The 23312-nt window shown below is 37.8% G+C and overlaps 1 protein-coding gene across 1 annotated transcript in view; it reads left to right on the forward strand.

Annotated features, from left to right (window-relative positions):
• The window catches only part of ppp1r16b (protein phosphatase 1, regulatory subunit 16B), a 124374-nt gene that overhangs the window by 88764 nt on the left and 12298 nt on the right, over positions 1-23312 (forward strand). Inside the window, exons 4-5 of the mRNA XM_020918549.2 lie at positions 16564-16709; positions 18643-18746. Coding sequence (XP_020774208.1) covers positions 16564-16709; positions 18643-18746 — 250 coding nt within the window. The remainder of the gene's footprint in view (positions 1-16563; positions 16710-18642; positions 18747-23312) is intronic.

Raw genomic sequence — 23312 nt, forward strand, 5'->3', positions numbered from 1 at the left:
TTCAATAGATAAAGACTTGCTTAAAATTGTATACCATTTATAATAATTTGCAATGACAGTAAATCTGGCTACACAAAAACTGCATCAGAATGAGCGAGTAACCTATAACACAAATCTAACATCTCAAAAGCGCTCCTTAATATTGCATTATGTATAAGTTGGATGTCACTTCCCCACTGATACATTGAACAAGTCTTTGAATACAGACTGTAATAGTTTTAGAAGAGGACAGGTTTGAGCTGAGAGGAGATTGGCGTTTTGCATGAGCACACAGGGCCCATTTAAGAGACACATGAAAGTAAGTGGAGGTGATGTTTCTCTAAATGAAGTGTCACTGCTCACCCAGGTCAGACTCTTCATACAGATTCAACACATTCATCTGTATACGCTACAGTTGGTCTGCTCTCGATTTCAAAACTATAATTTCCCTATTTGTTAGTGATGTGGTTTGCATAGAGTTTCAAAAAAAAAAAAAAAAAAAAAAAAATAGCTTGTCTCTTTAAGGTGGTCGATATTGTAGTACATGATGTTAGACATACTATTTTATGCTTAAAGGTATTACGCAAAATTGACTCTTGTTAAGCCATGTAAAAATGTTTCCTCCTCAAAAACAGACCTGGAGTTGTGTTTTGTTTCATTCACACATGTTTGAGTAATTCTTTATTATAAGTCTCTCTGCATCTCCAAAGCTCAAATGCTCTGTTCCACCTTGTGATGTAATGAAGATGTAATTTCAAATGAACTTCTACCTTTTACCATTTTTTCTGTAGAGACTGGAAATTCCAGGGCTGAAATCATCCAAATGATTCTAGTGAAGGTGTTTGGAGTTTAAGCACATTGGAATACTTCTTGTTTTACCACATTACATCACAAGGTTGATGAGATCCACAGAGTGTTTTCAATTTTAGTGAATGGAGGGTTAGTGTGTTAAACATGTGTGAATGAAACAAAACACTACTCTGGGTATGTTTTTGATGAAGAAACATAAAAACAGCAGTCAATTCAGCAACATCAATTCAGTTGTTTCTGTTAAACAAAATTCAGTGCAAATCTTTATCAGAATCACTACATTTGAAACTTTATTAGGCCTCAAAATCTGTGCAAATATTTTTACTTTTTAGATTCAGATTCAGATTCAGAAAACTTTATTGATACCATAAGGCAATTCATTAGCAGCATCTCAGAGCACACCCAAACACAAACAAACACTAACTGTGTCAGTCCATTGCCGTCCACCAGTGGAACTCAAAATAAAGTACAAATTACAGTGTAACACTTTCATAAAACTGTACCCTTAGAATTCAACAATTTAACAATTTAATAGCACAGGGCACAAAAGAATTAGAGAACCGATTGGTTTTCCGTATCGAAGCATAAAACCGACGCCCTGAAGGCATCAGGATAAAATCAGGAGCCAGAGGATGAAGGGGCTGAGCCAGGAGACCCTTGGCTTTGCTCAGCACCTGCTCCTTCCATAAAGCTACTTTATCTTGTACATTTTAAATCTGATATTTTAATACTTTTGCTTAAGTAGATTTCTTTCATGTGATATTTTTACTTGAGTATTTTTTGCTCTGGTATATGTACTTTTACTTAAATAACAAAATCGAGTAAGCTACTTCATCCACCAATGAACATTGTCTTAATAAATAGCAGTTGAGGGACATGTGGTCACCTCATGTATGCTTATAGACTTATTAAACTCACAAGGAGGCAAAAATGCAAAGACAAATTTCATTATAACTCCCTTAAATTAATTGCAGTTATGTACATAGATTTTTTACCTTTTGGATATCTTGTATTTGCTTTATGCTTTTGGACCCAAACTAAAGGTTGCCACACACTATGGGATTTTTCAGTCTTTAACGATTTGTAAACCTGCAACAAAACACGCACAGCACAGACACGAAGAGAATCTTATGAAACTTAAAAAGCTGTGAACGCACCTCACATCATCTGTTTCCCTTTTACAGTAAAACCACTTGCTTTGAAACTCAAACCGAGTTCAAAAGATCAGAGGACTGCACCTCTAGTTTAGATACAAGCCAAAACTGTGTTATTATTTGTGAAATGTAATGCAGTACTTCATATATATGATATTTAATGCACAGAAGAAGGGTGGCGATAAAGTCCACAGGAAGTATAGTCAGTATTGCCCATTTGCAGCTTCAACACGATCCGCACGCTGAATGGTTGTAAACACACACACACGTGAGGAACTACTCTGGCCTTTTTACTTTAAAAGAATGCTTCAAACTGGATTAATAGCAATGCTTTGTGGATTGGGTGTCTTTAATTGCAGAGGACAAATTCTATGGGCAATATGAAATGCTGCAGTTTAACTTTACAATTTTACGAGAGGTGAGTAATAAAGTCGCCTCATTCAGTCATATCACACATGAGGAGCGCAGAGGCTTCAAAATCACACATGAAGACACAAGTCAGGTCACGCCTCTCCGAACTCGGGGAGAATCAAATCCTCCTGTAGTGTGTGGCGGCCTTTGCACATGCACCTTCACATTTATTACACCAGTCAGTAGCAGCTTAATATTTCATGAAGACTCTTGAATTACAGTCTTGACTTTGATAGGAAAATAACGTAGTGAAGGTGGTGGAGCAGATACAGGAGAGCTTTTCATGGGCTGACGTGTGTGGGAGAAATTATTCACACTGTCTGAAGAAATGATCAGCCTGTTCATCACTAAAGTTTGAGCCCTCAACAACTCCGATGGTTTGTCATGTGACGGGCTTTGAATATTATACTTTTGAGCAACCTCACCGAACACCAGAGACCCCCAGTGACATTTGTTGACACCAAAAACTTTGAGGTTGAGACGTTGTATATCTTTATGCAAATAGACAATGTCTGCTGGAAAATACAACTGCAGAAATGTCATGTTATTCGTTGTTTGTTTTTTAAGGTAATATGCCAGGATCTGCTGTCAGCCCACCTACATATGGCTCAAATCAAAGTTACTGGCAAAAAAAAAACTATATATTGAGTATAGTTTTTTAGGGATATGATTTTGATTGATGGTTCTTGTCTACGGAATATAGCTTTGTATTGACTTCAGAGGTAACTTATTACATATTACTCCACTTTCTGTCTGTGTTATGTTGTTTCCTCATCAAGAACATAACTAGAGTTGTGTTTTGTTTCATTCACACATGTTTAACACCCAAACATTGCATATTTGGGCTGTGTTCTTCTTGCAAACAGAAAACACTTTGTTCCATCTTGTGATACTGAACTAAAGATAAAAGGCAGCTGTTAATCCTGCGTTATTAGTCTGTCTGCATCTCCTAAGTTTGAGAACACACAGAGTATTTTCAGTTTGAGGGAAAACTCTGCTGGATTTGTGTTTTAAAAACAAAACATAACTCCAGGTATGTTTTAATGAGGAAATGACGTAACAAAGATCAGAAAATAGTGTGAAATAGGCCCTTTAACATGCATAGTAATGCCAACTCACACTGTCACTTTTAATACATTTCCTTAGTGATTCCACCAGTGAAATATTCATGGAGGCATGACTGGGACAGAGACAGTGTAGGCGGGCTTTTAAGTTCACTTGTCATCCGCTTAACTGGTCTGAGATGTTCTGAAGTGGTGTCTCTGATGCAAGTCTACACTTTTTTTCATTTCTTCTGTAGCATTTGAGGCCATCTTTAAGTTCATTATTGTGAGGATTCATTAATACATGCCTCTGTGTGAAGCAATCAAAACTCCAATTGAAATATTTAGAAGTAACGTTAAAAATATGACAAAGCCGCCGTAGCGCTTCAATCTAAAAAGCTAATTTCAGATGGCCACTCATGTCCCAGCTGCTAGGCACAGACAGAATTCAATTTATTTTACCTGAGAGATCTAATTGTTGCCAGTAACATTTAATTTGATTTGGAATAGTCATTTGAAAAGTGTTGAAATTTGAAGTGCCGTTTTTTTGGAGTCATGCAGTTTGCTCTTTTTTCACAAATCTAGTCTATTTATCTTCCCAATCAATTCTGTGTGTAACCAGCCAGTCAGCCTCAGTGTTAAATAAAGGGCAGACCATGCACCGCTAATGGAAAGTACATTTTGTATGTGTTTTATTGTTGAAAAATGGCTATGTGACATTTTTTATTTTTTTTAACCCTATGTATGACCCAGAGTGGGTGGAGGCAAGGGTTAGGTGAAAAAATTTTGCATAAACTAACATTGAGGGAACACGATTATAAGACCATAAAAGTCAATTTTACATAATATAATAATTACATAATCTTTAGCTATTATACTGTTTCTGTCTAAATCAGGGGTGCTCAATACGTCGATCGCGATCTACCAGTTGATCGCCAAGGTCGTGTGGGTAGATCGCCGTGTCTTAGTACTCCTCTCGGACTCGCGTTTGGACTCGGTCTTGTCTCTCACTCGAGGTCTGACACTCAGCAAGTGTGATCATATTTCATTCCGGCCGCTGCTGTTGGCAATAAACGTGTAGCGGGGTGCAGGAGCGTGTGGGGCGTCTCAGTGCAGCCTGTGCGCTCATTTGAAACCCGTGGAGACTCTATGGCACATCACAAATACACGCTCCCTATGCACGGCTCGTCTGCAACGACGTAGCGTGTGCCCTCGTGTACCAGCGTGCATCACAGGGCAGGTTCAACTTCCTAAACATCCTACCTGTCCATCTGCCTCACGTCAGCACGCCGCCCCTCGCCTTTTCACGCTCTTGCTCCTTCCTGCGTACAGCCAACACAAGCCCCTCCCACAGTGCGCGCTGATTAGAAGAGCAAGACCAAACGGGAAGCAAAAAACAGTCTAAATTTGTGTTCCAGTGTTGTCACAAAGCAGGTCTACAGCATAGAGCGGATCTACAGAACAGACCTACTGCCACATTTGACTGAAGTTTGCCTAACAAAAGTGCACAAATGCATCTGTGTTTGTCATGATTTGGTAAATGTGCAGAGGCTGGTAAATATCACTGCAAAACCAGAAAAGAATGCAACTCCAGTTTGGAACTTTACAAAAAACTGTGAAAAAAGTGAAGGAAGTAGGTAAGATTTTTAAACCTGTTTTATAAAGTGCCAGAGGAAGTTTTCTTAAAGAAGGGGTTCTTAAACTGTGGGTGAGGGTCCAAAAAAGGGGCACAGAGTGTTTCAGTGCAGTTTGCTTGGCTTTGTATTAGGTAGATCATTTTGACTTGGTCATTTTGTAAGTAGCTCACATGCTGAAAAAGTGTGAGCTCCCCTGGACTAAATAATACATTCACCAGTAAACTAAAGACCCCTGTCCTGATGTGACTCATGGATACCAATGGGCTTTGTGAAAGAAAGAATTGAATACTGCACTTTTGAAACCATATTTCACCAAAAACACAAACAGCTCTGACTCAAGGTTACAAATCTATTATTCACTGATAATCTTGTTGTTACACAGAATAGCTGTCAGTGCCTTATGGTTTGTACATTTTAATCTCGCCCTGGGGAAAGCGGTATTTATTTCCTTGTGGGCTGCTCTACTCCACAGCTTTATTCATGCCGCTGTCAGCTCACTAATCATAGCCTGCTCCTTTCTCTTGTTTGAGCTCCTTTGTCAGTGCCACACACCTGTCAATAGAGTTTTTATGAGCTGATATGAATACCACATGTTTGCCCAGTGCCAGGTCTGGAATGGCTCAGGTGGAGAGGGGGACTAGCTGGATTGAGTGGAGATTAACAGAGCCCTTGAGTTAGCAGGTGGGCTTGAGTAGGAAGATTCTGGTGCTGAGCAGATTAGCCTAGTTGTCTGAGAGCGTCTGCTGCCGTCTCCTGAGTTTTCATGAGGACATCTGCTGTGCCTCTGCTGCTGCTGCTGCTGCTGCTGCCTGGAGCTCCGGATCCCAGCTAATCCACAAAATGTCAGATGTCTTTGACAAGCTTTTGTACTTCTTACCAGTCTCCCACACTTGTCGCTTTCCATTCGAACTATACTGTTGTGTAAAGAGGTATTTGGGGAATAAAACTTTTAGGAAGCTTAGCACACTGTCAGTATCGTAGTCTATGAGGATTATCCGATTATTGCTAGTTGAAAAAGTTGATTTTTAAATAATTTCCCTTATCGATCAATAAAGTTAATCTAAGTCTAAGTCAAAAGAAATAAAGGTCACTGAACAACAAGATAGAAATAAAATACACATAATTATTAAGCAAGGCAAGTGTATTTGTATAGCACAATTCATACACAAAGTAATTCAAAGTGCTTTACATAATAACAGAGGTCTTAAATCAGAATATAAACAAATCAAAACATAAATAATCATCATTAAAAGAAAAGAGTGCAGAATAAAAAACATTCAGGCATACGCACACAGATAAATACAATCATTTTGAGCTTGGATTTAAACTTTGTCAAAGTAGAGACTGTTACTTGAAGCCCTCGGAGGCCCTAGCACACAACCAGCCATGTCTGGGATTGCAGTGGCATTACTCTTAGAGAGATCGCATTTCCACAGATCTAACCTGTAACTTGCTCTGGTTTGGTCTCCATGAAGATAAAAAGGTGTCAGGGAATTTACCCTAAGACATCAAATTACATTAAATAAGACACACCAAAACGAGACGGTTAAAAGTAATACTTGCGCAAGGAGAGTTGGGGACTGCCTGCCCCTGGCTACGCTCTGGCCGACTCTACTCCACAACTCTCCGAACACCCATTTATTCAAAATCATGACACAGATAAGGTACAATACATGACATCATATCACACAGTGTTTACATGATCACATACTAACAATCTTTTAGTCTAAACTGCCCTCCCATTTCACACTTGATTACAGGCTCCAGGTGATAAACAATTTGGCCAGTTTTCTCCCAAAAACTTATGCTAACCACATGAGGGAAAAAACCCTTATTTGTCTTCTCATGGGCGACTCAGTAGATTAGCTTAATGAGTCAGGAGTTCTTGTACTAGGACATATGATATACATATGGAAAAACCCAAAAACGCAATTGTTGATAACTTTAATCACACACACAAATGATTATGATTTTAAATGATTCATAATATTTAAAATAACACAGAAATTCTTTCACAAAAGGTTTCAATGGAACGCCTCAGTGCGCTCTTAAAAGGCAATTCAAACACTTTCTATAAATATGGCAACCCTTTCTGGACCACCTACCTCAGGACTTGGCTGATGTGCTTTATAAAGGAGGCTCCCAATTTGTTTTTAATTTTAATCAATAATTGCACAATGTTTTTCTTTTTCATTTTAGCTCTGACTCAGACCTTGTGACAATCTTTATCTATTTAGTTCTATGCAGACTAAGCTGTGCTGGACTGTATTGTATTGTTCTATTTTGTTAAAAAAGGCAATAAATCTTTGTTTAAAAAAAAAAAAAAAAAGGTTTAATACCATATTGTGAAACTTTCCAAACAAAGCATAACATCTTCATGAAGAAAAATATTTAACAGTCCCTTCACCAGAAAAGTTACAAAATGTGGTTTTAAGTTAAGAATGCTTGAGTCATGTTTTAGTCTTTGTAGGGTGAATCATTTTGCTGTTGAAGTTCTGAACAGGGGAAGTAGGCATTAATATAGCGGCTGTCTCTTCAGGCCACTTCTGCTTTGGCGCTGCAGACGCTCTCCCACACTGGGGCTGTGAGACTCGCAGGTGTGACTGTTTTAATTGGTGCTGCTCTTTCAAAAGCCTCGAGATTTCACTGCTAATTAGAGCGCTTCTCATAAACATCCACTTAAAATGCAAAGTAGAATGAACTTACATTATTTATTTAAGCAGAATTTAAAAAGACAAAATTAACTCAGACTTTCTGCTGAATTTTCAGAGATGCTCTTTGTAACTCCCAGAGTGGCATAAGGTAAAGCAAAATTGACACTTGTGAAAACATACCTGAAGTTGTCTTTTGTTTCATTCACACATGTTTGAGGTTTCAGCATTATTGGGCTGTCTGCATCTCCCAAACTCAAACTGCCCTGTTCCACCTTGTGATGTCATGAAGTTGCAGTTTTTTTAATTAATAACTGCCTTTTACCTTTGTTTAGTGGAGGGCTGAAGTCATCCAAATGATTCTAGTGAAGGTGAATGGAGTTTAAAAACACAGTGGGGCACTTCATGTATGTATGTATTACCACATGACATCACAAGGTGGAAAAGTGTTTTCTGTTTGAGAGAAGAACTCAGCCTAAATATATAGGCTTTGTGTGTTAAACATGTATAAATGAACCTAAACAATAGGTATGTTTTTGATGTGGAAAGAACATTATAACAGAGATAAAATAGCATAATATAGGCCCTTTAATATTACAAAGTCTATATAGAAAATGAGTGTATTATTACATTGTTTTACAGCCACTGAGAAGAGCCTGTCTGCAGTGCTGAGTCTGGAGCGTGGGTTACAGAGGCAGTTGGTCAGCAGACTGTTGGGCCCTGCTGGGGGTTAGGGCTGGAGACACTCTGAAAGATACAGTGACCACATACACATAGCATATTTAGATCACCTTGCTACCTTTTATTGCTTTCAACATGCTATCTTTGCAGAAAACAACGTATTAACATGTTTTATAAGTTTCACTTTTTTTTTTTGAAGTCTGCCCTCCTTTTGGTTTCTGTGGTATCACAACACAGTCAGCGTGCATGCCACTAATGAAACTACTTCACTCTGCATCAGGTTTGTCGAGCTCTTGTGTGTGTCATGCTTTTATATATTAATAGAGAATTGTTATGTGGGATGACGTAGGCTTGTGGTCTGAGCATTACATAGAATCTTAAAGCTAACCAAAAGCAGGGCCTGGGAGAGATCACACAAGTACTAAATCATGCATGGATGACATCTCAAATCTCTTCAGGCATGTTTTTGATGAGGGAACAACATTATAACATGATAGAATGCTAAAAAAATATATATTTTGCATAGGATTTAATCCAGAGGGAGTCACAGAGCAGCAAAGCAACCTATTATAGTCTGTTATACAGTACTGTGTACATTATAATGATTTTAAATGTTGCTTCAATTGAATTTTATGCACAGAGGAATACGATTTATGATATGACAGACAAAAGACAAGCATTTATATCCCTCATTATACTTTTACTACCAACATCTTTTCAGTGTGTGCCGTTATTTTAAACCCGGCTCTATAGTTGTACAGAGCTCACAACCTCTTCTCTAATCACTTATATAATAGCCTATATTAAGCATCCTTAACCTAATTTTTACCTTTAATACTTGTTTGTCCATTTCCTGTTGTCCCTTATGACCTTTAAGCCATGTTATAGTTGTGTTTTGTTTCATTCAGACATGTTTGAATAATCCCTTATTGTCTGTCTACATCTCCAAAGCTCAAAACGCTCTATTACAAAACAGAACTCCAGGTATATTTGTGATGAGGAAACTAGACAATAACATAGATCGGAAAATAGTGTAATCTGAGCCCTTTTTAGTAGAAGCCATCATGAGAAAACCTCAGAAATTTGTATTTGATTTGAGAGGCGCTACTTTTTCACCCCAATTAAATGTTTTCCAGTATAGGGACTGTTGTTTTCAAATTGTTGTGCATATTTTTCACCTCTTATCTGTCTCTCTATCTCCTGCATCTGTGCAGTAATTTCATTTCCTTTTTAGACTTGTGTATTAATGCCTTTCGCTCACCACATAATCCTGGCTGCTGCCTTATCTCTCCGTGTCAGCATTGAACCCAGAAAAACTACCCAGACAATATACTTTAGTCATTCTAAACCAGTGATATGTTGGTGTGTAGGTTATTTCGGTACAGTTCCCTTTTCATGCTTGTATTGATACTGTATTGACAGCGACACCATGCTGGGGGACGCTGTTCTTGCATCCTCATATGGAAAAGGTATAGACAAATCATACACAGTTTTAACATGTTTTATCTGAATCCTAAAAGATTTGTATATGACAGTGAAAACAGTTACAAGATCTTTGGTAAATATGTGCAGCATGAAACATATAAAACTTTGTAACCTGCAAGAGCTGAATATGACGCTGATCCCACACACAATATCCTCACAAGTGTTGGACAAAGGTCACGTGTTGTGTGTGTATGAGAGTGAGAAAGAAAATTATCACTGTGTGTGTGTGTTTGTGTCTGTGTGTGTTTGTGTCTGTGTGTGTCTGTGTGTGCTGTGTGTGCGTGTGTGTGTGTGTTGGTGTGTGTGTGTGTTGGTGTGTGTGTGTGGGTGTGTGTGTGTGTTGGGCAGTATGGGGGTAAACACAGTAATACAAATATTGCATTACAACCTTAAAAAACATAAGACCCACACTCTTCCACTGATATCACAGTGAACATACATCAGGCTGTAAAAAGATTTTTACTCTGCAAAATCCTGTAGCCACTTTCCTTGTTGCCTCTTCGAGGAGCCATTTACTTGTGGGATACCAGGATACTTGTAACTGTCCTCAACATCTGCTATAGTTCTCACCACTAGTAACAGCTGGGTAGTTTAACAGGTGAGTCTCTGGTCGGTCACAGGGGAGACCTGGGTTCAAATCCCTCTTCTGTCTCAGACTTTGTTTTGTTTTTTAACTGCAACATATAATTAAAGAATACAAACATTACATGGAACATACAAAGAAAATGTAGTTTATCATGCACATTACCTGTAAATGTCATGCAAAATGTTCATTTTATCTTTACTAGTTTTTCATAATATAGTTGTATGAGAAAAATGTAAAAGGGGGACACTTCCAGGATTAAACCACACCTGACACATATGAACTTCATATAAAGATTTACTACAAAGACACTGGTAAATTCTTATATTTTTTTCCCAGTTTTTTTCCATATGGGTCTCTATTTGCGGAATGTTCAGCAGTTACCACAGTGAGACAAAAAAGTGTAACGTTTGTCTGGAAACTCAAGAAAAAATATAAAATATAGTTAAACTACACATTTTCAGGAGCCTGTGATCTATACAAGAGTTCATGGTCCTGTTCAGGAGTTTGATTTTCAACAAAAAAGATGAGAAAGACATTGCATAACATTGCGTTTCATTTTGAGGCGATCATAGACGATGACATTTTGTGCCTTCTTTGTCACCATTATTGGTTTGTAAGACCATAAACAAAAACAAAACAAGCATCTTTAAAAAGTGAGGATAAGAACAAAAAAAAAGATTGTGTTTCTGTTAGAGGGGTCAGTACATGGAACAATCTTAGTGAAGATTTTTAAAAAGTCTAACACTGTGGAAGTCTTTAAAAATACAGTGTAAAGCATTCTATTTTGAAAGATATAGAGCTCTGGAAATAATGAATTATGCATTAAATTTTGTTTGTTTTAATCCATAGTTTGTCTCATATATACAGTAAGTTGTAAATGAAATTGTAAATGCAAACATGGAATTCTGCCATTGTTTAACAGGGTCAGGCATTTTAAGTACTTTTTACTTCAGTGTAAACCCTTTCGGTCATGATCCATGGGGTTGTAGTCTGTTTTATTTTGTAGTGCTGCAAAATGACCGAATTAAACTACTACTACTACTACTACTACTACTACTACTACTACTACTACTACTACTACTACTACTACTACTACTACTACTACTACTACTACTACTACTACTACTACTACTACTACTACTACTAGGCTAATTGAAAAACTGTTGGCTAATGCTGCTTGTGACTGTAATTTTATGTGTGAGAGACTTGTCGAACTTTCAACCAAGTCACCTCTTTCTGGTCAGATTGTGTCAAAAAAGAAAAACCTCAGATTAAAGTCTAACAAGAGTACAGTGTTGGGAAGGTGACTTTTAAAATGTATTCCCCTATAGATTACAGATTACATACCCCAAAATGTAGTTTGTAATGTAATCCAGTAAATTACTTAAAGTGAGTAACGTAATCTGAATACTTTGGATTACTTGATTTGCTGTAGAGAAGCAAAGACTAGGATATTGTAACATAAGATGTTTTATCTGATAAAAGAAAATAAAAAGACCAAACTTTACTTTAATTAAAATTAAAATAAATTAAAATTAAATTAAATTAAAAATATTATTGATAGAAGAGGAGGAAACACATACACACAGCATGGTTTAGTCCTGGTTTAGTCTTCGTTTAGTCCTGGTTTAGTCTTCGTTTAGTCCTTTTTTAGTCCTGGTTTAGTCTTCGTTTAGTCCTGGTTTAGTCCTGGTTTAGATCTAGTTTAGACCTGGTTTTAGTCCCGGTTTAGACCTGGTATAAATATAGTTTAGATCTAGTTTAGGGGGGTATAGCCCAAAATGTGAAAACAAGAAAATACCTCCATGTAATCCATTTATTTCAACAAAGTAATTTTAATCCAATTACCACTCACTGAAACAGTAACAGTTACTCATAATTTGTACTCTGATTACGTAACTCCAGTACATGTAATCTGTTACTCCCCAACACTGCATGAGTAACAGAGCTTCTAACACAACAGTGCTTTCAGTTAGCTTCATACAACCAGAGAATGTTGATTACGTCATCTGCAAAGTATCAGCACAGAAGATTAGTGTGTCATTTGGAGATAACAGGCTGAAGATATTTTAGAACATATTTTTTTACATCCACTGATGTATTTTTCCCCCCAATCCTTGTTTAGTTTCAGGGAAAGCAGGAGAAGAGGTATGAGATTTAGAAAAACAACTGCAGGGCTTTGAAAGAATCTCATTGGTATCATTTCCATTTTCTTCACCACCAAGCCCCAGCCCCACCAACACACTGAGATGAATGAGTAAATATGCTGCTATCCAATTTTAGCACTATGTTTTATTTATACATGATTATATAGTTATGTAGCTATTTGATTCTAATAGAAAATGCTAATTAGTAGGGGTGTGCAAAAATACTGAAATATCAATATATCGTATCGTTTAATGTAATGATACAGTATCGATACCATGGGCTGCTGTATCGATATCTTGCGTGTTGAGTATTTTTTGTGTATTTTACTAAATTATTTTGTTACAGCTATAGTTTTGTTGTTTGTTTAGTGGAAGGAAACTCATTCACACAGCAAAAAGGTGAGTTAAAATGAAAATTAAGTGTTTTTCTAAATTCAAGCAACATTCAATTTCATTTCTTATTTTAATCGTTGTTGTTTTTCTTTTTTTAAGTGTAGCAAGTTGTATTTTCATATTTTAAGAACAAAAAATCATATTCCGCTGATAGATAATTTAACTTGTCAAGTGGAATTTACTCAAATCATGATAAAACTTTCTTAATTCGTCTTAACTTGACTAGATTTTATTTTTTGCAGTGCATGTGACACATTTGCCATTTTCACAGTTTTGAGGATTAAAATGTTTGTGTTTCATATTCACTTTGCACAAGATGTGGTTTAAGAAACACTTTTAGTATCACAGCCATGATTTAGACTTTATTTTTATTGAATGGTATCGAATCAATTTGAAATAAATCGTATCGAATCGTAAGTTCACTGTATCGAAATATGTATCGTATCGTGGACTATGTATCGAGGTATGTATTGTATCGGCATCTTCTTAATGATACCCAGCCCTACTAACTAGGTATTTGGTATAAGTTGGGGTATATTTACTACACTAGTTTGTTCATTAGTACGCACTGTCTCATCAAAAATAAATAAATTCATAGAAATATTTGGCAATTTTACATTCACAGATGCTACGACAATGACTATGTTTTATGACGTTGTTACTTGAATGTATAATTGCTCCCTCCATTTAACAGATGAAAAATATCTCTCTGACTTATTCTGGCATATTTACACGGAAATCCTGATTAATATGCACTGTCCCTGAACTAGAAAAAAAAGCTTAATTTTCTACTTTTCTTAGTCGTGTAATTTGACATAGAAAGGGTTGTAAGAATGACAGTTATAAGTCAAAGGCAAAAAGTATTTGCTAGGCCTGTCATGATTACAAATGTATATTATAAACTACAGATATTATGATAACCAATAATACTATAACTACTTTATGCCACTGATACAAAAGCAGGATACGCCCAGTAAACCATTTTAAAATATATAGTATCATTAACAGGAAAAAGCTGCTGCAAATGAACAGCAGAACTAATAATTAAAATTAAAAATAACTAGTGACTTATTCAGCTACAGCTATCTTAAAAAAATAACAAAAATCTCTCTAGTTTTGCAAAGAAAATAATAAATAATCATGAGCCACAAAATATATTGTTCCAGCTATTATGTATAGTATGATAAGTGGATGTAGTAATTGTCATGCTGGTTTTAGGATTTACCCCTGAACTACAACATCTCTGCTTTGAGTTTTAGTGTCTTCATCTATCTAGATTTGGTTATACATTCACATTCTTTGTGCTTCAAGGTTTGTCACATGCCAAATAAAGAATGACATCCATCTGCCCATATGGAAAAAAAATGGGAAAAAAATATAAGAATTTACTAATGTCTTTATAGTAAATCTTTATATAAGGTTCATATGTGTCAGGTGTGGTTTAATCCTGAAAGTGTCCCCCTTTTGCATTTTTCCCATACAACTATATTATGAAAAACTAGTAAAGATAAAGTGAACATTATGCATGACATTTTCAGGTAATGTGCATGATAAACTACATTTTCTTTGTATGTTCCATGTAATGTTTGTATTCTTTAATTATATGTTGCAGTTAAAAAAACAAAACAAAGTCTGAGACAGAAGAGGGATTTGAACCCAGGTCTCCCCTGTGACCGACCAGAGACTCACCTGTTAAACTACCCAGCTGTTACTAGTGGTGAGAACTATAGCAGATGTTGAGGACAGTTACAAGTATCCTGGTATCCCTCAAGTAAATGGCTCTTCGAAGAGGCAACAAGGAAAGTGGCTACAGGATTTTGCAGAGTAAAAATCTTTTTACAGCCTGATGTATGTTCACTGTGATATCAGTGGAAGATTGTGGGTCTTATGTTTTTTAAGGTTGTAATGCAATATTTGTATTACTGTGTTTACCCCCATGCTGCCCAACACACACACATACACACACACACACCAACACACCAACACGCACACACACACACGCACACACACACACGCACGCACACACACACGCACGCACACACACGCACACACACGCACACACACGCGCACACACACACACGCACACACACGCACACACACACACACACACGCACACACACACACACACGCACACACGCGCACGCACACACACACTGTGATCATTTTCTTTCTCACTCTCATACACACACAACACAACAATTGAGTTTAAGGAAACAAACATCATTCACTTGTCTTTCTCTGATTCTGTGGTAAAAATGACCTTTGTCCAACACTTGTGAGGATATTGTGTGTGGGATCAGTGTCATATTCAGCTCTTGCAGGTTACAAAGTTTTATATGTTTCATGCCTGAACATATTTACCAAAGATCTTGTAACTGTTTTCACTGTCATATACACATCTTTTAGGATTCAGATAAAACATGTTAAAATGGTGTATGATTTGTCTATACCTTTTCCATATGGGTGGTCACTGCGCCCTTCGTTGTATCTCCAGAACCAAACACGATCATATCAAATTTTCCTCTATTCAGATTAACAGAGTTTAATGGTTTACTCATTGATTCTGCAGAAATACTTTTCAGTCGCCCATGACATTTTCTTGCCTTCATTCCTCATAAGCAGCCATATTTGTTTTGATACAGACTGATGTGTGTTCCTCATTGGCTTATCTATCTGTCAATCACACCCTTCTGAACTCACGGATTCACTGACCAGACTCTTATCTTCATCAAGTATTGAAGTAGTGTGTACTCTGTATCCCAGGTAACTAGGCTGAATAAACACCTACTAAATAACAGTAGTGTTTTCTCACATCAATCTTATAACATGAGATTCTGATAAGACATGATGCTACAAGCCTAACTATTAGTATGTTATTTTTACATTCTCTGTCATCCTTATCTTTGAGCATCAACATTGCTCTGCAGCCCTCAGATCAGTTAAGCGCTAATAATGAAAACAGCTGCTCCTGACAGATTGAGGATGAGTTTATGGAAAATTCTTCTTCCTGCGCCTCAGCCTATAATCACGCTAGTATCAACAAAGTCTCTGGCTGCAGTGTTTGGGTGTCAGGTCTGGGTGTAGCCTGGACCCACACAATGGACTGAACTCCTGTTCTGCTCCAGAATAATACATGACAAATCCTGTTTTTGAATTAAATTGATTCAAAAAATGTGACTAGTCAACCAAGCTACTTCTTACACAGTTTATTAGTGAAATTCATGTTCACTTTTTACAGGTAATTTTCCCCCAAATCAAGTTTAGTTCCAGAGGAGACTTTTCATAATCATATTTTATGCTTCAGTGTTGGCAGGTAGCAATCTTTCTAAAGAACTAAAGCCAAGGATGGGTCACAGTTTAATTTTGAAACGATCTTACAAGGGCATGTTGTGTACACATTGAAAAGCATGTAATTTGAAGAAATTGCTCAACCAATAAAGAAGCCTCTTACGTTTTGATTAATATTTACTCTTTTTAATGCAGCCAGAGCCAAAATGTTTATCTCTCTAAAACGCTTTCCTGCTCCTGATATCATTAGTTGTAAATGCCCACTCTAATCCTCCTGTTTGTTGTCTCTTCTCCTCAGTGCTGTATAGATAACTATGAGGAGATGGTGAAGATCCTTCTGGACCGAGGAGCCAGTGTGAACGCTCAGGACAATGAGCTGTGGACTCCCCTGCACGCTGCTGCCACCTGTGGCCACGCCGGTCTCGTCAAGATACTCATCGCACAGTAAGAGAACACACAAACACATAAAAACAGAGCGGATGGAAAATGATATTCAACTGATCATCATGGCAATCTGTGGAGGACTCACTGGGCTGGACTGAGAGGCACTAGTTTACATAATAATAATAATAATAATAATAATAATAATAATACATCAGACTTATATACCACCTTTTTGGACACTGAAAGACACTTATAGAAGATGACAGAAATTATAGGAGGAGTGCCAGATTAAACAGGTGACTTTTAGTAGGGATTTGAAGTGCTGCAATGAGTCTTTGTTCCTAATGGATTGTGGAAGTGAACTTGCCAAGTGCCAAGTCTGGATAAAAATGTGGTCTCTTGTCAAATTGTATACTTAAGGCCTATTGTACAAATATATTTTATGCTTACTGGAACTACCACTAAATACACAGTAGCTCAATACAGAGATACACCTTGACTTTAAATAGAGAGAGCAATGAGCCATTGTTTTGTTTGGCAGTTAATGCTTAATTACATTTTGAAGCACTGCAGGTAATGTTAGTGGGGGCTGTTCTTATCAAAATGGCAGAACGCATTAACCAAACATATTAAATTAACTGCTGCCAGAGGACTTGTAATCATATCTCAAATAATATACTTGCCATATTTGTGTTAATGCAATTCATGGTTCAATAGAAATGACCCTACATTTCCACAGGCTCATGAGCTGCTGTTTAATAAGGCTTTAATTAAAGGTTAAATTTGGATTTCTGACACAGCCACGAGTGCAGTTAGAACATATACGAATACATACTGCTCCATCTTTCAAAATGCAGGCCTTGTAGTGACTAATCAAGTCAGTTGAAGTCATTATACGCCTCACAACGACTGATTAAACTCTGAATAATGCAGGTCGAGCTGCCTACGACTAACAGTCTGCAATTACCATTGGGTATTAGCTGCAAACTCCTATTTAGTATGACTGTCCACAACTTTTGCTCTTTCTCTAAAATTTTCACAAACATGTAGTCAATAAAAAAGTACTGCGGCAATTTTCTTGAAAAGTAATATGTAACATGTATGGCACCTAGTTTGCTTTATTTTGTATTTGTCATGTTTATTGCATTTTTTGAGTATTACTTCTTAACTGACAGAGGTATAGCTGCAAATCGGGTACAATGAGTCACCATGACTACCACAAATATGATATTTTTACATTCAATTATTTTATGTTGATCTAAAGCAAATAATGTATTGGATTGTTTAAAATTTAATGGAAAAAGGTGACGTGGCAAAGGAGAAATGTGAGGGATTTTACACACATCTTGAATAAAGTGACATAATTTATTCAAACAGGGTCAACAAGTGGCAGTTGGTCAGTTGGTAGAATATTCCTCCTCTGATTGGTTGAAACATCATTGGCTGAGTGATCAGAACCACTGACCCACAGGTTTGTGCCTCGATGAACACTGTCATTTTGTCCTTGGGCAGGACACTTAACCTCCCCTCATCCCCAGTGTCTACATCGGTGTATGAATGTGTGTGTGAATGGGTGAGTGGCAGCATCACTTCCGTCAGTCCGCCTCAAGCCAGTGGTGACTGCAATAGTGTCTTACCACCGAGTGTGAAATGAATGAATAAGGCTCTGTAAAGTGTCTGTGAGTGTCCAAAAATGCTATATAAATCCTTGCATTATTTATTATTATTTAACAAATGTGACCGTATACCATTTAACATGTAATTTTTTGTCTGTTGGTGGTGTCTTGCCCAAGGACACTACACCATTTAACTCAATTCACTGTGCCATCTGTATAATGAAGTTCTAAGTAAGGGAGCAAACCATATCCTGATACCACATTTAACCCATACTTTTGGGGCAATACAGTCATACAGTATTGCATAATAAACAAACCAGATTTTAAGGTCAGCTACCTGAATCAATTGATCACTTTTACTCCCTTGTGTCCCACAGCGGTGCCGACCTCCTGGCAGTTAACTCGGATGGGAACATGCCCTATGACCTTTGTGAGGACGACCCTACATTGGACATCATCGAGACAGCTATGGCCAACAGAGGTGAGTGTGTGGGAGGCACCTGAGGACGTCAGACGGCTGTGTTCATTTTAAATACATCAGTCATGGATTTGTCTGTAGACAGATGCAATAATGAGATAATGTTTTACCCAGAGTTCTGTTTGTAAAGCTGCACTGTGTTCATTTTCTTCTCTTCGTGTTGTTCTTGTCTGACATGATAGTGTTTAGCCTTCACTGCTCTTTTGTGAAGTGAAATTGCTGCAAGGCTTAAAAAATAACTTCTAACCCTAAATTAAGAGGGTGTCACGTCTGGTCAGTGAATGCAGATGTGATAAAATAATAACTTCTTGGTAGCAAATGAAGTTTCTGGTTACACCTTATGATAACACTATAATTAGCTTTAAAGGTGTACTGTGTAACTTTTTTTTGTTTCCATGGAGATATTGCGTTGCCTAGAAGGTTTCACAGTATGGCCTTAATCTATGGTGCATTTATTCAATTATTGGTGTTTTACTGCTTAAAAATACTACAAAAACATGCATTCTTTACAGTAAGCAAGCTCACCTCTTCATGGATCTGACCTGTAACTTGCCATGGAGGCATTGTGGGCTTCTCTCAAAGGAAATAGATAAGTTTAATTCCATACAGTGGAAAATTTTAGACAAACCAATAACATTTCAGTGAAGACAAGCGAATGGCTGACCCTCCACCAGAAAGTTACACAATGCACCTTTGTTATGAATGTGTGTGTGTGTTTTTTTTAAAGAGATATAAAAATGTAACCTCTCATGCCCAAATTAAAAACACAGTGATATTGTTGCCACCTTTGCTCATCTATTTATCAAGTCTTCTTCTTGCTAACGGGAGGTGACTGTGTTATACAGTGTCCCAGACAGATGAGCAGATTACAACGGGGGCATGACCTTCAAAAGCTCTCAGCGCCCCCTTGTGGCCTCAGTGCTGACACTTGAGGGAGCTCTTCTGCTGTGGTTGCTGCTCTTTCATTCTAATGGGATGCAGATTCATGCCTCATCGTAGACTGTCGTTCAGCTCAAGTGAAACTCTTACCAACCACTGAGTGCAGCAGAGCGGCAAAACTTGAAGTGATCTGGGACTCATAGAACCATGGTTACATCTACATTTGGGACTTCAAAACACAGAACAAGTGCCAATTGGCTTAAAGTGTCACTATTTTTTGCTACTTATCTGTGCATATGGTGTTTTAATAGCATTATCCACTATTGCTAGTCATTTTAGGTAGGTACATTTGCAGTTTTTTGGTCAAAAATGCCTAAATCTATATGTCGCCTTCAGTGGCCTGTCATTTCCAATAGTAGGTGACATCACTAGGGGCTGCCCTGATTACATCTAGGTTTTCTGACTATAACCCCTGGCAGGAGCAGAGTTTGAAGTGGAATATCTCTTAGATCCCCTGTAGTCCTCCAGGTACTGCAGAGTTTATCAGCTCTATTTGAAATGTAGTTGTGGGTGGAGTTTAGTTGTTTAGTCCCACGTTAAAACTAATCTGAAAGTCGTTGTTAAATGTTAATTGTTAACCTAAGCCCGTCCAGACCGTGCCTCTGAATACTGTTGAAAAAGTTCTAAAGTTGTTGAGGATGTAGTATAAAAAAGTTTGTTCTTTAGTTTTGTTTGTTTGTTTGTGAGCAAAAGTCATCTTGGTTTGCTCTGCGTTTGAAAGAACTGTCATACACTTCAGTTCATATATAATTGGCCCTGACTCTTCTGTGTAAACAAAGGGACCAACACACGAATGCGTTACAGATATTTTTATACAACTGTTGAACGCTCTGTACTTACCCTGTAGTGGTTTCTCACTTATTGCAGTCTTTGTGAACATTTGTGGAAGTTAGTTAAGCTTCTCTTTAACCTTTTTGTTTCATTTCTAACATTTCCTGACAATTATGTTGGACTGCCACGACCGAATGGGGCCACTTTTAATCACACATTTGTGCCTCTGCAATCTGTCATGAATCACAACAAAATGTTCTGTTTCAAGGTCATTAGAGCAAGATCAATTCACTGCAAGTAATTGATTTTGCCGTAAAGTACACTGTAGACAATTAACGCCAACATTACAAGAGTGAATGAAATAGTAACTGTAAAGTGATTGCAGTCCTTGCTTGCAACAGACTAAATGCTGTGAAGAACGTAGGACACTTCATCAAACACTACCACATAATGAGAGGATAGAACAGCCCTGCTAATCGCACTGTGTAATTGTAAACAGCGCTTTTAATAGTTTTTATTATGCAATGGCGCTCACATGGGTTGTAAACTGTATGTTAGACTTATTTGAACACCCACAGACTGCAAAGCGGAGTTGAGGCCAGGGTGAAAAACGACACAAAATGAGCTCCTCAGTTTACAATGGGATGTGTATCTGCGCTCGATACAGATAGGAGCACAGGCGGTGAGGAGAATGATTATGAACGCGATCAAAGTGGGCCCTGGTGCCGCTAATTGCCCCTGCACTGTTCCCCACACTGTTGTGTTGGAGAGGGCTTGGCACACACTCGTCCATATGCACAAGTACACGCACACACACACACACACACACACGCGCGCGCACGTGCTCGCGCACACACGCACACACACACACACACACACACACACACACACACACACACACACACACACACACACACACAGACACACACAGACACAGCCACACTCAGTGTAATGCAGAGAGAGCAGTGCAAGGGCAGTGCAGTCAAGATGCTGGAGGAGAAGTCAGGAATATACTGTATTATACAAGGGAAGAGTTGTTCTAGCTAGAGTTGTCATTAGCACAGATTTTATTTTGTGGTGGAGTGGTACAGTTTGTCTATATTAAGCTGTATGAGGTTTTTGATTATTAAGAAAACTACATGCATGAAACCACTGGCTTTTTTTCCCTGTGTATTATATGAATACTTTGCAGCTGATCACTGAGAGTGATATCAGTGCAATGCTATCTATAAGATTTGTCTTGCCCCAGTACAGATACATTGTATAAAACAGCACTTGAGGTCCAAATAGGTCAGCTGTGATCTATGTGCATCTAATTTGTTTTGTTGTCCGACAATCACCATATGTGCACTTAAAGGTACACTTTGTAACTTTTTGGTTGGGGGTCTGTTACCTGCTTGTTTCTATGGAGATGTCATTGTTCTGCCTGGAATGTTCCCAAGTATGACCTTAAACAGCTCTACCTTACAACTATTTGAATACCTAGAAAAAAGGCATTCTGACTGTGAGCGGGGATGCCTCTCCACAAATCTGACTTGTAACTTTCTTTTGTTTGGTTTCCATGAAGATAGAAAGGTTTAATATCATATTTTGAAACATTCCAGACAAAGTAATAACATCTCCATTGAGAAAAGTATTTGACGACCCTCCACCAGAAAATGTATACAGTGCACCTTTAAGCGTGCTACTTGTTGTTAGGTACGGTGACAGCAAAACTTCACTCTGGTCACTGAAAGTGTTGAAAAGCACTTATGAACTCATCGCTGTGAATAATTAAACAGCTCTGCATGCATAAGGCAAGTCAGAAAACACTTTGGTTTGAAAACCATTTATAATGAACTAGTTGTGTTTTTCACCCTTCTATGCACGTCTGGACTGAGACACAAAAAATATTTTTTTTAACTTCAATGATGATAAGTTTCATAATCTCTTCATAAAGATTTGCTCATCTCCCTAGAACATGCATTTACTGTAGCTTTGCTTCAAGTCTACCATTAACCAAATGGACTACTTCTTGTTCTGAAGTGCAAAGGGCAAGAGATAATGAACCCTGCCCACAATGCATATACTACATTTGCTAAAAGCGAGCCGTGAGAAAGACATACTCTTTATTTATGCTGCTGTCCAACTTGTACTATAAAATTTTAAGCTGATATATTGTGTTTCACTTCACTAGATCCTGCAGGGAACTGTTGTAGATAACTCAGAATATGGCATAAACAAGCCTGTAGCTGCAGGGTGTCAGCCAAAGCCACTGTGATTCCTGTGGCACTTACTGTGGGTGTATTTTCAAATAGCACTTTAGCTGCGCTGGTACTACCACTCTGTACCCTATCTCCTCCATCAAACGCAGAGGCCATCACGTGTCAGCTGGGGCTGTGTCTGAGATGAGAGCGTGACATTGAGATGAGGTGTCAGGTTTTGTGTTCGAGGACATGGAGGAGGGATGGGAGCGAAGATTTTGCCTCCAGCGCCGCTCGTCCTGGTTTAGGTTGTAAGTCTCTGTCACAGGCGGGAGTAAAAATATGCACACTCAGGTGATGTCTGACAGGGACCACTTCTGATTTGATAGTACGTGCTCTGCCTTCACTTTGTATAAGCAGTGTTCATGTAGTCAGGAGGAGTTTTGTCTAGGCCTGTCACAATAAACACATTTTGAAGTGTGACATGTTGCCGAAGTAATTATAGATGGTAAATGATATATAATGATGATAAATGATAATGCTGAAACTAAACTATAAAGCAGAACTATCCCCAAAATCCACAATATTGTTAAAAGAATATATATAGGCGAGTTTCATTGTTGACAAAATTAATTATTTTTTGAATTATTTTGGTCGGTGGCAAGAAACACTAATT

The sequence above is a fragment of the Boleophthalmus pectinirostris genome, unplaced genomic scaffold (genome assembly GCF_026225935.1).
Source record: "Boleophthalmus pectinirostris isolate CB_2022bp ecotype Guang Dong unplaced genomic scaffold, ASM2622593v1 HiC_scaffold_3, whole genome shotgun sequence".
Lineage (NCBI taxonomy): Eukaryota > Metazoa > Chordata > Actinopteri > Gobiiformes > Gobiidae > Boleophthalmus > Boleophthalmus pectinirostris.